This window comes from Geotrypetes seraphini, chromosome 2 (genome assembly GCF_902459505.1).
Source record: "Geotrypetes seraphini chromosome 2, aGeoSer1.1, whole genome shotgun sequence".
Lineage (NCBI taxonomy): Eukaryota > Metazoa > Chordata > Amphibia > Gymnophiona > Dermophiidae > Geotrypetes > Geotrypetes seraphini.
Window position 1 is genome coordinate 356,203,227 of NC_047085.1, and position 14,967 is coordinate 356,218,193.

The 14,967-nt window shown below is 43.6% G+C and overlaps 1 protein-coding gene across 3 annotated transcripts in view; it reads right to left on the reverse strand.

The window, feature by feature from the left end:
* The window catches only part of KIF15 (kinesin family member 15), a 288,169-nt gene that overhangs the window by 118,428 nt on the left and 154,774 nt on the right, over positions 1–14,967 (reverse strand). For all 3 annotated transcript variants that reach the window (XM_033930440.1, XM_033930441.1, XM_033930439.1), the window contains exon 21: positions 6,140–6,290. In XM_033930440.1, the coding sequence (XP_033786331.1) occupies positions 6,140–6,290 (151 nt within the window). The remainder of the gene's footprint in view (positions 1–6,139; positions 6,291–14,967) is intronic.

The window sequence follows — 14,967 nt, forward strand, 5'->3', positions numbered from 1 at the left end:
CTGTCCGTACCTGTCTCCATGGATGTCACCCACATGTCCCAAGAATAATACAGTCAAACCTTGGTTTGCGAGCATAATTCGTTCCAGAAGCATGCTTGTAATCCAAAGCACTCGTATATCAAAGCAAATTTCTCCATAGAAAATAATGGAAACTCGGACGATTCATTCCACAACCCAAAAGCTTTAACAGAAAATACTATACGTATTTGTATTGCAAGACCTCGCTCGTTTAGAACAGTCACTACGCCCCTGCAAGGTCAGTGAGAGAAGAACCATCGGCTCAGTTGTGATATGTGTATACTGTATGCACTTGTATTGCAAGACATTGCTTGTATATCAAGTTAAAATTTAATCAAATGTTTTGCTTGTCTTGCAAAACACTTGCAAACCAACTTACTTGCAATCCAAGGCTTTACTGTACTTGTTTCTTTCCAATTCAGTGACCACTAATAGATGGTTAGACAAAATTTCTCTTTTGAGTTAAAAAGCATGCTCAGCATAGGTCCAAAATTAACATGCATATTGGTGATATCCTGCCACTATCTAGATAAATTTATATTTTTAGGGGGACCATATAAAAAGCAGTCACACAAATAGTAAGGGGTCCTTTTAGTAAGCTGCAGTAATCACTAGTGTGTGCTTACCACAACATATGCTCAGCCATCCTGTGGTAAGTTGTGTGTGCGCAAATTGTGTGCTAAAATATTTAAGTTTTATTGCTGAGACGTCAGAGAAAGGGCGGGACCGCCGGCAGAGGAAGCAGCGCAGGGCTCAGAGAAGGGGCGGGACCGCTGGCAGAGAAAGCAGCAGGGCTCACTGGCATCGGGAAACAACGGTAGGCAGCTTCTCCGTGCGGGGGGGGGGAGGGCTGGTGGGGTGCGAGTGGTCCTTCGGGGTGATGAATTGGACGTCGGGGGGGGGGGGGGGAACTATGTAAAAAAAAAATTTGTACAACACACTCACGCATATAACGCGCATGGTTATACTCGGTTTGTAAAATCGTGTATAACGCGCGCGTTATATGCGTGAAAATACGGTATATGTCTAGGGTGGAGAGTGGGCATTTCTACACTAATCAGTTAATGCAGCTACATTATCGTGCACTGATTAATGCATTGTTACCATGTGAGCCCTTACTGCCTACAAAATAGGTGCTGGTAAGTGCTAAAGTGGCAATTTTGAATGGTCGCGTGCTAATAGCAGGAAAAAAAGGAAATTCAGACATTTTACTGCAGCAGTAAAAACAGCCTTAGCGGACAGGAAGAACCCATGTAGTGGTGTGCTAGGGCTACTTTATACTGCATCTTAATAAAGGGAGCTCTAAGTTAATCATTTCATTTCAGGACTGCATATTAAAGTGGTTCTATTTAAAAAAAATAAAGTCAATAAAACTGTTGAATATTAGACATAAAGATAAGATGATAATAATACTTATGTTCATTCAGCAGCTGAGAGTTAGAATTTTGACCTTTCAAGTAGCGCTTGAAAACATCTACAATAAAAGGAATTATTTTAATTCATAGGCTATAAACTTATGTAGTAATTTTGAAGGAAAACTACAGATCCTCCAAGTATACTAATCCTATTGGTTGCCCAGTGGCTCCATACTGTATACCAGAAGAATTAAATACAATTCCATTACCTGCAGGAGTGGAAGAGTAGCCTAGTGAATAGTGCAGTGGCCTAAGAACCTGGGGGACTGGGTTCAACTCCCACTACAGCTCCTTATGACTCTGGGCAAGTCATTTAACACTCCATTGCCCCAGGAACAAATAAGTATCTGTATATAATATGCAAACCGCTTTGATTGTAACCACAGAAAGGCATTGTGAAAGAAAAAAAAAACCAACTTGAGGTATATCTGGGGGGGGCGTGACAAGATGGCGGCGGTGTGAGAATCACTACGAAGTGATGTGAAAGAACTGACGATTGCAGGCGCTTTCCATTGCAACATTTTACCTCTTGTTGTCGTTTTGATGCCGCATTCAAAGAGGAAGGGGTGATAAGGGCCGTACCTTCGCCGGCTCTTTCTTCAACACCCATCTAGCAAACCGTCGACTGCTTCTTCGCGGCTCTGTCGATGGCTACTCAAGTTCCCGGAGGAAGTGACCCGGCTTTGGGGGAAGGCGGTGGAGAACCTTTTCCCCTTTTGGGGATCGAAATATCTTTATCCCCTTCGGTTCCAACTACCCCTGTGTGTCCAGCTTGTGTTGGGGTTCAGCTGCAGGAGGATCCCGGAAGGGAATCAACGGGGCTTCCTGGTGAAGGCGCTGAGCCAGTAATTGCAGGACAGCTGAAGACACTAACACCAGCACCAGCACCAACAGAGAGAGAGAGTGAACTAATTCTTCTCCCACGGAGGCGTCCTTATGAGACATTTGGTTGCTCCTACAACGGCTGGAGATTGCTATGGCCAAAACCACTGAGGAGGTAATAGACATTAACTCTAAGATTGATACCCTTACCAAAACTATTGACTCAGTTAAAATGGATTTCTCAAACCAAACCAAACAGATGCAGGATGATATACAGCAGCTGCAACTGTTTAAAATAGCAACAATCAAAGATAATTCCTCTATACATAAAAAATTAGAACAAATTGAAAATTATAATAGGAGATTAAATCTTCGTATTTTGAATTTCCCAATTTTACTTGGAACTCCGCCTATAGATTTTTTCAAAAGATACCTAATTGAGAATTTGGGAATTTCCCCTGACAATATTCCTCCTTTAAACAAGATTTATTATCTGCCGAATAAAAAGATTCCCCAAAGAGAAACGGAGGAAAAATAATGGACAAGAGAAACAGACTGATTTTGGTAACGTTCTTGCTCTTTTGGAACAAACTTGAACTCAGACACTGAAAGAGCTACGCTTCTAACATCTTTTGTTTTTGAGCAAGATTTAAATATGATCTTAAGATTATATTTTAAGAATTCTCAAAAACTATTTGGAGAACAACAGATCTGGATTTATCCAGACGTTTCAAAAGTTACTCAAGAGCGACAAAAAGATTTCCTTTCCCTACGTCAAGAAACTTTTAAATTGGGGGCTACATTCCTATTAGCTTACCCCTGTAAATGTCTGGTGAGGTATTTGGGAATTAAGTATGCATTTTTTTCTCCAGATCATTTGAAGGAGTTCTTAAAAATCAAAAAGATCATTAAGGACTGATTTAGAATGGATTATAATTAGATAGTAGCCGTGTCACACTAAGCCTTTTCTTTGAACTTATTTTTAATTTAATGTCTCCAATATTATCTGATTATCACACCCCCTATATTATGGTCCAAGGAGGGGATAACTTTGTATTTGAATAAGTTTTGTATAATTGGTAAAAATTGTTTCTTTCTCTGTGTTGCATGGAACAAGATTATTCTTGTGAATTGAAGGTGAAAATTCAATAAAGAAATAAAGTAAAAAAAAAAACCCCAAACCCAACTTGAATATAAATAGCTAACAAATCTCTGTATTAGCCCCCACCCCCTTTTTACCACCACAGGATCTAAAAACTCTTTTACAAACTTACCCATTTGTTTTTTAATGGATATAGTATTACATTTATGACTAAATAACCTTGAAGAATATCTTGCCCCCAAAATGGTGAAATCTATTCTCCTTTAGTCTGAAAGAATACACTGCTCATTAGCAAAATCCTCATGGGGGCTAATGATTTACAGATATGTTCTTTGGATGAAAATCTCTAGCTATACATTTCCTGTTTTAATCTTCAGCGAGTTTTAAAAGGTTTAGAATGTTAGTTTTTTTTGTCTGTTTAGAACATAATCCGCTATAATAAAACCCTTAGCGTGCATGCACACTTCAAACTCCGTATTTCGTGCCTCCGTGCTCCCGCATGCGCAGTAGGACCCTGCGGCAGTTTCTCTATTGGCCTTCGTTCTCATGAGCATACGCGTCAATGGCTTCCCCCCTCCCACACCCCAGCCAGCCTGCGCCTCTACGAACGGAAAATGTCCAGGCCTTTAGGGGTCAAGGCACCGCTGCCAGGTGCACAGACAGGGACTAGCAGGATTTCCCCAGCCCGAGGCAGGACCAGCAGCGGCAGCAGCCTAGGTTTCATCAAGCAGCCGTGGGGCATTTGCTAGGCTGGCCCACTTTGATAATACAAGGCGGGTCGGCCTAGCAAAAGTTCTGAGGCTGCCTGGTCTAGCGGATGCTGCACAAAGGGAGCAGTTAAGGGAGAAGGTGTACTACTGGAAAAGGGAGAGGTAAAAGTAAGGGAGAAGGGCTACTGCTGGAGAGGGGGAGCAGGGAAGGGGTGCTTCTGAACAGGGGGAGGCAAAAGGGAGAAGGGCTACTGCTGGACAAGGGGAGCAGGGAAGGGGTGCTGCTGGACAAGGGGGAGGTAAAAGTAAGGGAGAAGGGTTGCTAGCACACGTTAATGTAACGGGCTAAAAAAACTAGTATTCAAATAAAAGCTATTTTCATCACATTTGGAAAAGTAAAAGCTGAACTAGATTTCAATCTTTAAAAATTTGTCATTGCTTTCTATTTCTTGAATGTTGTGAAGTGAATGGGAATAGCCTTAACAATTCCAAAGGAAAGGAGGAGGAGGGGAGGAGAGATATATTAGTAGCTAGTATTTGGTATTTCTGGGTCATAAACTGTTAAGTCAAACCTGATGTTGTTGACCAAGCTCACTCCAGCCTATCCAACCATCCTGTCTGCAGGATATCTACCATAAAGTATGGCCAATAACACCCTCATGTTCCAAGTTAGTGGAGTTCCCATTGATGTCCTCCACAGCTCATCCTATACCAAATCACCACATATGGGACACAGACCATGCAAGTCTGTCCAGTACCGGCCTTAGTTCTTTAATTTACATCCTTCACTTTCTAATTAGAGATACTCTATGTTTATCCCATGCTTGTTCTATACTTATGGATTTCTTCTATATCTTTATTCTATACTTATGGATTTCTTGCATTAAAACTTTATACATTTTTCTCTATTTTCTATCAAAATGTACTTCCATTATGCTACCAAACTTCAATAACAAACAGAAATGTCACATTCTCTGTGATATGATTAGCTAGGCTTGACTGTTAAAATTGGCTCTTGCTTTTTAAAGGCTGGGATTTAGTGGCATGGTTTATCTACACTGTTTTCACATTTTTCATTTCAAGTACTGCAGCCTTCAATAACAAGAGATTGCCTGAGTCCTTAGCATGAGGCAGCCACAAGTTTCCATTTATTTTGTATACAATTTTAGCTTTAATCTGATTAATCTTTGTACAGCCTGGTAAATAGATTCACGTTCTGAGAAAGCTTGTTTCAGGTACATGTTACAAGCATCATAACAGAATGAACTGACAATTTAGAAAGATGCGAGTCCGCGAGAACTGGCTGCAGCCATTCAAAGAGCAGAGTGGGACCAGGCTGGAACGCGATAAGCTCATGCCTGCCTTGTGCTCTGCTCTGATGCTCAGAGTTCAGCTCAAGAACTAGCGAAAGGAAGGGCAGGATTGTTGAAAGCTCCTGCCATACAGCACTGGACGGCAGGATTTTTAAAAAGGTACGTGGGTACTCACTCCGTAAGACGCACCCTTATTTCCACCCACTTCTGAGGGGAAGAAAATATGATAACTAGTATGTATATTTAAGCAATATGGTATCTGTTATGTATATTTAAGCAAGACAGGGTCTCTGGTGCCCCCCCCCACCCCCGTGCATGGTGCAAAACTCTGCTGTAAATGAAGAGATTTGCACCAGTTCCTTCCTGCACTATGCAGCTTAAAGCTCAAGAGCCAAGCACACATTTGGATGCAGCTAGTGGTCATGGTAGGTTTTGGAAACCCAAATATCAGTGCTCTCCCTGCTGAGCCTTCCAAGCTATGTTGCACCAGTCCTGTTTAGCATGCTTAAAACATATATCCTTATCTGAACAGCAGCTGGAAAACACAAGTATACAGGTCATTTTTTGTTCCTCCCTTCTTTAATGGATGGTGCCAGTCTGTTTCACTGGGATTTTCGGCCTAAAAATCCATGGATAAGAAAGTTTATATTCATTGACTGTCAGTGAACATATTGAATATTAACCCAACAGTTATAGTTACTTTCCTAACTGAAATGTTATATATAAAAATACAAAGTGCTCTCAAGTAGTTTATCTTACATTAAGTTCAGCTTTTAGCCCTTCCTTCTCTTGATTGTTGTCTTCAACCTGTTGTTTCAGTTGATCTATTTCAAACTTCATTACTTCTTGCAGATTGTCATACAAGTCCTGCAAAGATCTTTTCTCCTCCAGGATATTTTCATATTCTAGACTTGAATGATATCAAAATTTTAATGGTGTTTAAAGATAAGAAACTGTCAGGTCATGCAATAAACACACAGTTAATCCAATTCATTAGACATACTCTGATGTATGAAAAACATTTCCTAGACCGACTTATAAAATAAAATGTCAATGCCATTCAGTTTGGATCTATGTATTTGATAGGAAATTGCAACTACTAATCAATACAATTGTCAAAACACCCAGTTATCCATTTATGTTTCTATAAGCAGCAGTATATGTATTAAAAAAATAAAACAACTTGTTAGGTTGTTGGGTCAATTTTAGCCACAACAGTTGCAGTGTTTTAAAAAATATTTATGTTTAGCAGCTCTGAATAAACATACGAGAAGATCAGCGATCAATGTACACTAACACAGTGGTGATAATCAGCAAGCTTAAACTAAACTACTTAGTTATCCACAACATCTGAATAGCACAACTATAAAGTACATATGCTTGACTCTCACCATCCACATTCCCCTACAACTCACTCCACTACCAGGGATGAACAAGTTTTAGCCTTCAGTTCTGCAAAACACGCCAGGTTTCCAGGATACTAATGACTATGAGAGATTTTCTAGAATAGTGGTATGTATACAAATCTCTCGCGTAAATTCATTAACGATATTCTGAAAGCCTGTCCTGTTTGTGGCACCTGGTAAATGTCCTTTTTACTATTAGGCCATATGACTATTCATAGAACTCAAAATGAGTCAGATATGTTTTCATATTCGATTGCTTAGAATTATATAATCTAATGCGAACCATGATTCCATGTGCATCTTTATGAATTTATTCCACCCAAGGTGATGTTGTAAATCACCCTTTATACCTTGTGACTAAAGTGAGTCAATCAGTTTACATGGCCCTCAGAGATGCCACCAGGGATCAATATGATCATATCCCAAGGCTTTACACACCCTATCGTCATCGGGTCAATATCAAATGTGACACTGATGTGAACATTTTTTTCTTTTTTTGTTTTTTTGCTTTTTGCTTTACTAATTTATACTCAGATATGTTAAACTCTCTTTACTAATTTTAAAACAATAAATATGACTAATGAGTTTAAAGTCAATACTTAGCTTCACCGGGATGGTTAGTAGCTGTTGGTAAGGGATACATGTGCCAACATGTTTCACCCCTAAAAAGGGGGTTTCTTCAGGGCTACTATCCCTGCAAACAAGAAACCTTGTTTAGATATACAGAACGCTAAGCATGGCATGTAAAAGTATCAATCACACCACATATATATACTATCATACCTTTTGTGTTAGTTTTACACGGCTGGCCACCCGATCTAAGTTTCACTAAGATGGCCGCGGCGTGCTTGAAAATGACTTTAAATATCCCGAACCCCGGAAGTAGGGCGGGAAGGGGGAGGGACAACCCAACCTCTACACACACCCACAAATGGGGGAAGGGGGAGGTAAATACATTGTTGCTTTTTTGCTCTCCTATCCTCCTATCATATTTGGTATCGGGGAGGACATTAATACTCCCAGCAGAAAATCAAAGAAGGGATGCCCACTCTAATTCTAGGTTTAAACCATAAGGGATAACCGATTTCAAACGGTATATCCACTGCTGTTCCAAATAGTTAAGCCTAGCCTCCACATTGCCCTGTGTCCCTTCAATCTTAAGAGTATCAATGACACGCCATCTAATGTGGTCTATTTGATGTTGCTTCAACTGCCAGTGTTTGGAGAGGTGGCCCATCTCCCTTCAGAGTGTTGTATGGTGACTTTGGACATAGTGTCTTTGTACACGAAGATCCCCCAGGAGGGGGCTTTGGACATTATAAAAGAGACCCTGGATGCCAGACAACAACCGCAACGGATCACCACGGAGTTCCTTATGTGTTTGGCCAAATGGGTCATAGAGAACAACTATTTTGTATATGAGCAGACCCACTACAGACAAATCCACGGGGTCGCGATGGGGGCTACTTTTGCCCCATCGGTGGCCACTTTGTATGTGGGTCGTTTTGAAGAACTTAATATCTACCCATCTAGTTTTTACAGTGCGCATATTAAATTGTGGCTCAGGTTCTTGGACGATATTTTTCTCCTTTGGACTGGATCAGAGACGGAACTGATCAATTTCATACAATGGATCAATACGGTAGACCCCAATTTGAAGTTTACTGCTACATACAATTGGTCCCAAATTGATTTTTTGGACATTACAATATACAGAGTGGGCACTACGTTTGAGACCACCCTGTATAGAAAACCAGTGGCTAGAAATACTCTGCTACATTTCGGTAGTTTCCACCCTTACAGACTTAAAACCAGCCTCCCCATTAGCCAATTCCTAAGAGCTAGACGAGTGTGTTCAGATATAAATGAGTTCCAGAGGGTAGCTAAAGACATTAGCCAACGTTTTCGCTCCCGGGGCTATCCAGAGAAATGCATTCACCAAGCATATGTAAGGGCCCGTTTTGCCCATCGGGACCTCCTTCTCCAAGATTCGTCCGGTCCGGTCCGGGAGGAGGTCCAACTGGTCTGCGTTTTACCTTACTCGGTAGTTGTCAATGTCATGGTAAGATCTATTAGGGAACATTGGCATATCCTAAAAAATCTTAGGGGTTTGGTTGACTCTCCCCTTATTACATACACGAAGGGTACTACCATTGGTCAACTATTAAAACGCCGTAGACCAGATCATGAACCATCTGGCCTCCATGCTCCTTGTTCTCACTGCCAATGGTGTGACAAGACCATAGGGGGTCATGCTTGGAAGGATCCAGGCACCGGGAGGGTTATCCAGGCTAGAACACATACAACATGCAAATCAGCCTGGGTCATATATGTCATAGTCTGCCCTTGCCCTCTGGTATACGTAGGTCGTACTAAACGTGCGATTCACCTAAGACTCAATGAGCACAAATCTAGAATAGTGACAGGAAACTTATCTGCACCTTTAGTCCAACACTGGCAGTTGAAGCAACATCAAATAGACCACATTAGATGGCGTGTCATTGATACTCTTAAGATTGAAGGGACACAGGGCAATGTGGAGGCTAGGCTTAACTATTTGGAACAGCAGTGGATATACCGTTTGAAATCGGTTATCCCTTATGGTTTAAACCTAGAATTAGAGTGGGCATCCCTTCTTTGATTTTCTGCTGGGAGTATTAATGTCCTCCCCGATACCAAATATGATAGGAGGATAGGAGAGCAAAAAAGCAACAATGTATTTACCTCCCCCTTCCCCCATTTGTGGGTGTGTGTAGAGGTTGGGTTGTCCCTCCCCCTTCCCGCCCTACTTCCGGGGTTCGGGATATTTAAAGTCATTTTCAAGCACGCCGCGGCCATCTTAGTGAAACTTAGATCGGGTGGCCAGCCGTGTAAAACTAACACAAAAGGTATGATAGTATATATATGTGGTGTGATTGATACTTTTACATGCCATGCTTAGCGTTCTGTATATCTAAACAAGGTTTCTTGTTTGCAGGGATAGTAGCCCTGAAGAAACCCCCTTTTTAGGGGTGAAACATGTTGGCACATGTATCCCTTACCAACAGCTACTAACCATCCCGGTGAAGCTAAGTATTGACTTTAAACTCATTAGTCATATTTATTGTTTTAAAATTAGTAAAGAGAGTTTAACATATCTGAGTATAAATTAGTAAAGCAAAAAGCAAAAAAACAAAAAAAGAAAAAAATGTTCACATCAGTGTCACATTTGATATTGACCCGATGACGATAGGGTGTGTAAAGCCTTGGGATATGATCATATTGATCCCTGGTGGCATCTCTGAGGGCCATGTAAACTGATTGACTCACTTTAGTCACAAGGTATAAAGGGTGATTTACAACATCACCTTGGGTGGAATATTATTAACACCTTGTACAAGTACATTGTCCAAGCCTATTGTTTTCAATTCTTTATGAATTTAAGCATATACAAGACTGAATTAACTGTCTATATTGTACAAATAAAATATATAGGCACTACAAATGTACGGAGAAATTAGGTCTTATCTGCTAATTTTCTTTCTTTTAGTCCCTCCAGACTGGCACAGACGGATGGGTTTATGCTCATCTGCCAGCAGGTGGAGATTGAGAACACACTGAATTCTAACAGTTCAAGTAGGCTGTGCTGTCCCTCATAGAATCAGTCTGCCGAATAGCCAAGCAGGAACAATACAAATATCACAGCTGGAAGAACAGGAACTCCAAACTAAAATTTCTTTTTAAAAAAAATAAAACTCCAACTGTTGGAGAAGGATCGGAATAGGCAACCAAAACTATCCCCACAGTTTACCAGCTACACCAGACGCCGCTGCGCCACAATAACTATTACACTTCCCAGAAAAAGAAAAAAGGCAAAAAGAACAAAAATCACCAGATCGTATTCCTGAGAAAAAATTGACTCTTCTCATGAACAAGCAGAAACACTGGGTTCTGTGCCAGTTTGGAGGAACTAAAAGAAAGAAAATTAGAAGATAAGATCTAATTTCTCCTTCTTTAGCATCCCTCCAGACCGGTACAGATGGATGGGACGTACCAAAGTAGTACCCATCACAGGTGGGACCTCCGAAGGGCCATCAAAAGAACATGCTCAACAAAAACAGCATCCCGACATGCCTAAATGTCCACCCGATAGTGATGCATAAAAGAATACCGATAGTGATGCATAAAAGAATACCAAACTGCACAAAAGAAGACCAAACCACAGCCTTACAAATATCCACCGAGGGCACCAGAGAACTCTCCATCCAGGATGCGGCCTGACCTGGAGTGGAATGAGCTTTGAGAAAGTCTGGAACTGGTTTCTTCTGAAGAAGGTACGCCGAAGCCTCCTTGATCCATTGCCTTAGAGGCACCTTCTGACTGCCTGCTAGGAGAATAAAAAGACGATCTGATCGTTGGAACTCCTCAGTCCTTTTCACATAAGTGCGGAGGACTCTGCAGACATCCAACTTGTGCAACTCCCTCTGCTCTAAAGTACCCTCCTGATTACCCAAAATTGGAAGGGCAACTGTCTGATACACAAGAAAGGGAGAAATAACCTTAGGAAGAAAAGAAGGAATAGCCCAATGCACCACACACTCCTTTGGAAAATTCCAAGAAGGGAGCACAAGAAAAGGCTTGTAATTTCGACACATGTCTTACTGAAGTAATGGCTACAAGAAAGCAATGTTACTTACCGTAACAGTTGTTATCCAGGGACGGCAGGCAGCTATTCTCACTAATAGGTGACGTGATCCAATGGAGCCCCGATGCGGACGCTTCTTTGAAGAAAACTCGAAGTTTCGAGTCGCCCGCACCGCGCATGCGCAAGTGCCTTCCCGCCCGATGCACCGGGTGTGTCTCTTCAGTTCAGCTAGCTAGCAGAGAAGCCAACCCAGGGGAGGTGGGTGGGACGTGAGAATAGCTGCCTGCTGTCCCTGGATAACAACTGTTACGACAAGCAGGCAGGTATTCACACTAATGGGTGACCTCCAAGCTAACCAGAATGAGATGGTGGGAGAGTTGGCAACTTAGGAGAATAAATTTTGCAATACTGTTTGGCCAAACTGTCCATCCCGTCCGGAGAAAGTATCCAGACAATAGTGTGAAGTGAAGGCATGAACTGAGGACCAAGTGGCAGCTTTACAAATCTCCTTAATCGGTGTTGATCTGAGGAAAGCTACAGAAACTGCTATCGCTCTGACCTTATGGGCTGTGATTTTTCTGTCAAAGGGCAATCCAGCCTGGGCATAGCAGAATGAGATGCAAGCCGCCATCCAGTTGGAGATGGAGTGCTTAGAAATAGGACGTCCCAACTTGTTCGTATCAAAGGAGATGAAAAGTTGAGGAGCAGTTCTGTGAGGTTTGGTGTGTTCTAGGTAGAAGGCTAAAGCACGCTTGCAGTCCAGAGTATGCAGGGCAGATTCTCCAGGATGAGAATGTGGCTTTGGGAAGAACACTGGAAGCACAATGGATTGATTGAGATGAAATTCTGAGACAACTTTAGGAAGGAATTTCGGGTGCGTGCGGAGGACCACCTTGTCATGATGGAATACTGTAAAAGGCGGGTCCGCAACCAAGGCTTGTAGCTCACTGACTCTTCGGGCCGAGGTGAGGTCAATGAGAAACACCACTTTCCAAGTGAGATACTTCAGGTGAGCCTTGTGAAGAGGTTCAAATGGAGGCATCATAAGTTGTGAAAGAACAATATTGAGGTCCCAAACCACTGAAGGCAATTTGAGGGGAAGATTGACATGGAACAGTCCTTTCATGAATCTGGAAACCATAGGATGAGCAGATAGAGGTTTCCCTTGAAAAGGCTGATGGAAAGCAGCAATTGCACTGAGATGGACTCGTATCGAGGAAGACTTGAGGCCAGAATGAGACAGGTGCAAAAGATAGTCCAAAACCGAAGACAAGGAGGAGTGTTGAGGCTCCTAGCATTGGGAAACACACCAAACAGAGAATCTAGCCCATTTTTGGTGGTAGCATTGCCTAGTAGCGGGCTTCCGTGAAGCTTCCAGGACGTCCCTCACAGGTTGGGAAAACTGTAGGGGGGTTACGTTGAGAGGAACCAAGCTGTCAGGTGTAGAGACTGCAGGTTGGGGTGAAGCAGAGATCCCCGATGCTGTGTAAGCAGAGATGGAAAAACTGGTAGAAGGTATGGCTCCCTGCTGCTGAGTTGAAGTAGAAGGGAGTACCAAGGTTGTCTGGGCCACCGTGGAACAATCAGGTGGCATGGTCTGACTTCAGCTTGACTAGGGTCTTTTGAATGAGAGGAAATGGAGGAAATCGCATATAGAAAGCGAATTCGTCCAGTCCAGGAGGAATGCATCTGCCTTGAGACGCTGAGGGGTGTAGATCCTGGAGCAGAAGTGAGGTAGTTTGAAGTTGTGGGGGGCTGCAAAGAGGTTTATCTGAGGCGTTCCCCACAGAGAGAAGATGTGGTGAAGGGGCGTGGAGTTGAGAGTCCACTCGTGAGGTTGCAGAAGGCGGCTCAAGCTGTCTGCTAAGGCATTGTCCGCTCCCTGAATGTAGACCGCTTTGAGGAAGGTGTTGTTGCGAGTCGCCCAATCCCACACCTTCAGAGCTTCCTGGCAGAGGGAGGCCGATCCCGTGCCTCCCTGTTTGTTCACGTAGTACATGGCGACCTGGTTGTCTGTGCAGATGAGGACAACCTGATCGCGAAGGAGATGTTGAAAGGTCTGGAGGGCGTTGAAGATCACCCTGAGCTCCAGGAGATTGATGTGGCACTGGCGGTCCGTGCTGGTCCAGTGGCCCTGGGTACGGAGGCCATCTAGGTGAGCCCCCCAAGAATAAGTCAACAAGTCAGTCGTGAGGACTTTCTGATGACGGGGTGTGTGGAATAAAAAGCCTCTGGATAGATTGGAGGAGAGCATCCACCAGCGAAGCGACTGTTGTAGAGCAGGAGTGATCCTGATGAGGGTCGGATGTCTGGGACCACTGGGAGGCCAGGGTCCATTGGGGAATCCTGAGGTGAAGTCTGGAAAGCGGAATCACGTGAACTGTAGAGGCCATGTGGCCTAGAAGGACCATCATTTGTCTCGCTGAGATGGATGAGCGAGAGGACACTGAGTGGCAAAAGTGAAGGAGAGCATCCCTGCGTGGGGGAGGGAGGAACGCTCTGAGTTGGGTAGTATCCAGAATTGCTCCAATGAAGGGAAGAGTCTGGGAAAGTTGCAGATGGGATTTGGGGAAGTTGATCTTGAATCCCAGATGTTGCAGTAACCAAATTGTCTTCTGGATCGCGAGAGTGGCTCCCTGAGATGTGGGATCCTTGATGAGCCAGTCGTCCAGGTAAGGAAACACCTGGAGGCCATGGTTCCTGAGTGCTGCGGCCACCACAACTAGGCATTTGGTGAAGACTCTGGGTGACGAGGTGAGGCCGAAGGGGAGCACTCGGTATTGGAGATGAAGGTGTCCCACCCTGAATCTGAGATATTGACGGGAGGCTGGGTGAATTGGAATATGAATGTAGGCCTCCTTGAGATCCAGCGAGCATAGCCAGTCGTTCTGCTCGAGGAGGGGGTACAGTGATGCCAGGGTCAGCATGCAAAACTTTTCTTTGACCAGATATTTGTTGAGCACCCTGAGGTCCAAAATGGGTCGCAGGTCGCCTGTCTTCTTCGGAACAAGAAAGTATCAGGAGTAAAATCCCTTGTTCTGATGGTCCTGGGGGACCGGTTCGACAGCCCCCAGCTGTAACAAGGCCTGAGCTTCCTGAAGAAGAAGGGCGGTCTGGGTCAAGTTGGAAGGATACTCTCTTGGAGGGTGCTCCGGAGGAGCTTGGTGGAACTGAAGGGAGTATCCTTCTTTTATGATGGAGAGAACCCAGAGGTCTGTGGTGATAGTCGTCCATCGGTGGTAGAAATGATGAAGGCGACCTCCGATGGGTGCATTTACTGAGAAAGGGAGGACGATGAAGGATATGTCCTCTGAGACAGTCAAAAGGGCTAGGGAGCCTTAGGCACAGCCGGTGGCTGAGGCTTATGCTGGTGTTTCTGCGGGTGCTGCCTCTTCACAGGCTGTCTGCTGGGGGAGCCTGTTTTGGGGGATAACGCCGCTGGTATACCAATGGTGGTCATGGCTGGCGAGGAGGAGCAGGCCTGGGCTTCGGACGTAAAATAGACTGGAAGGATTGCTCATGGTCCGATAGCTTATTGGTCACCGCCTAGATGGACT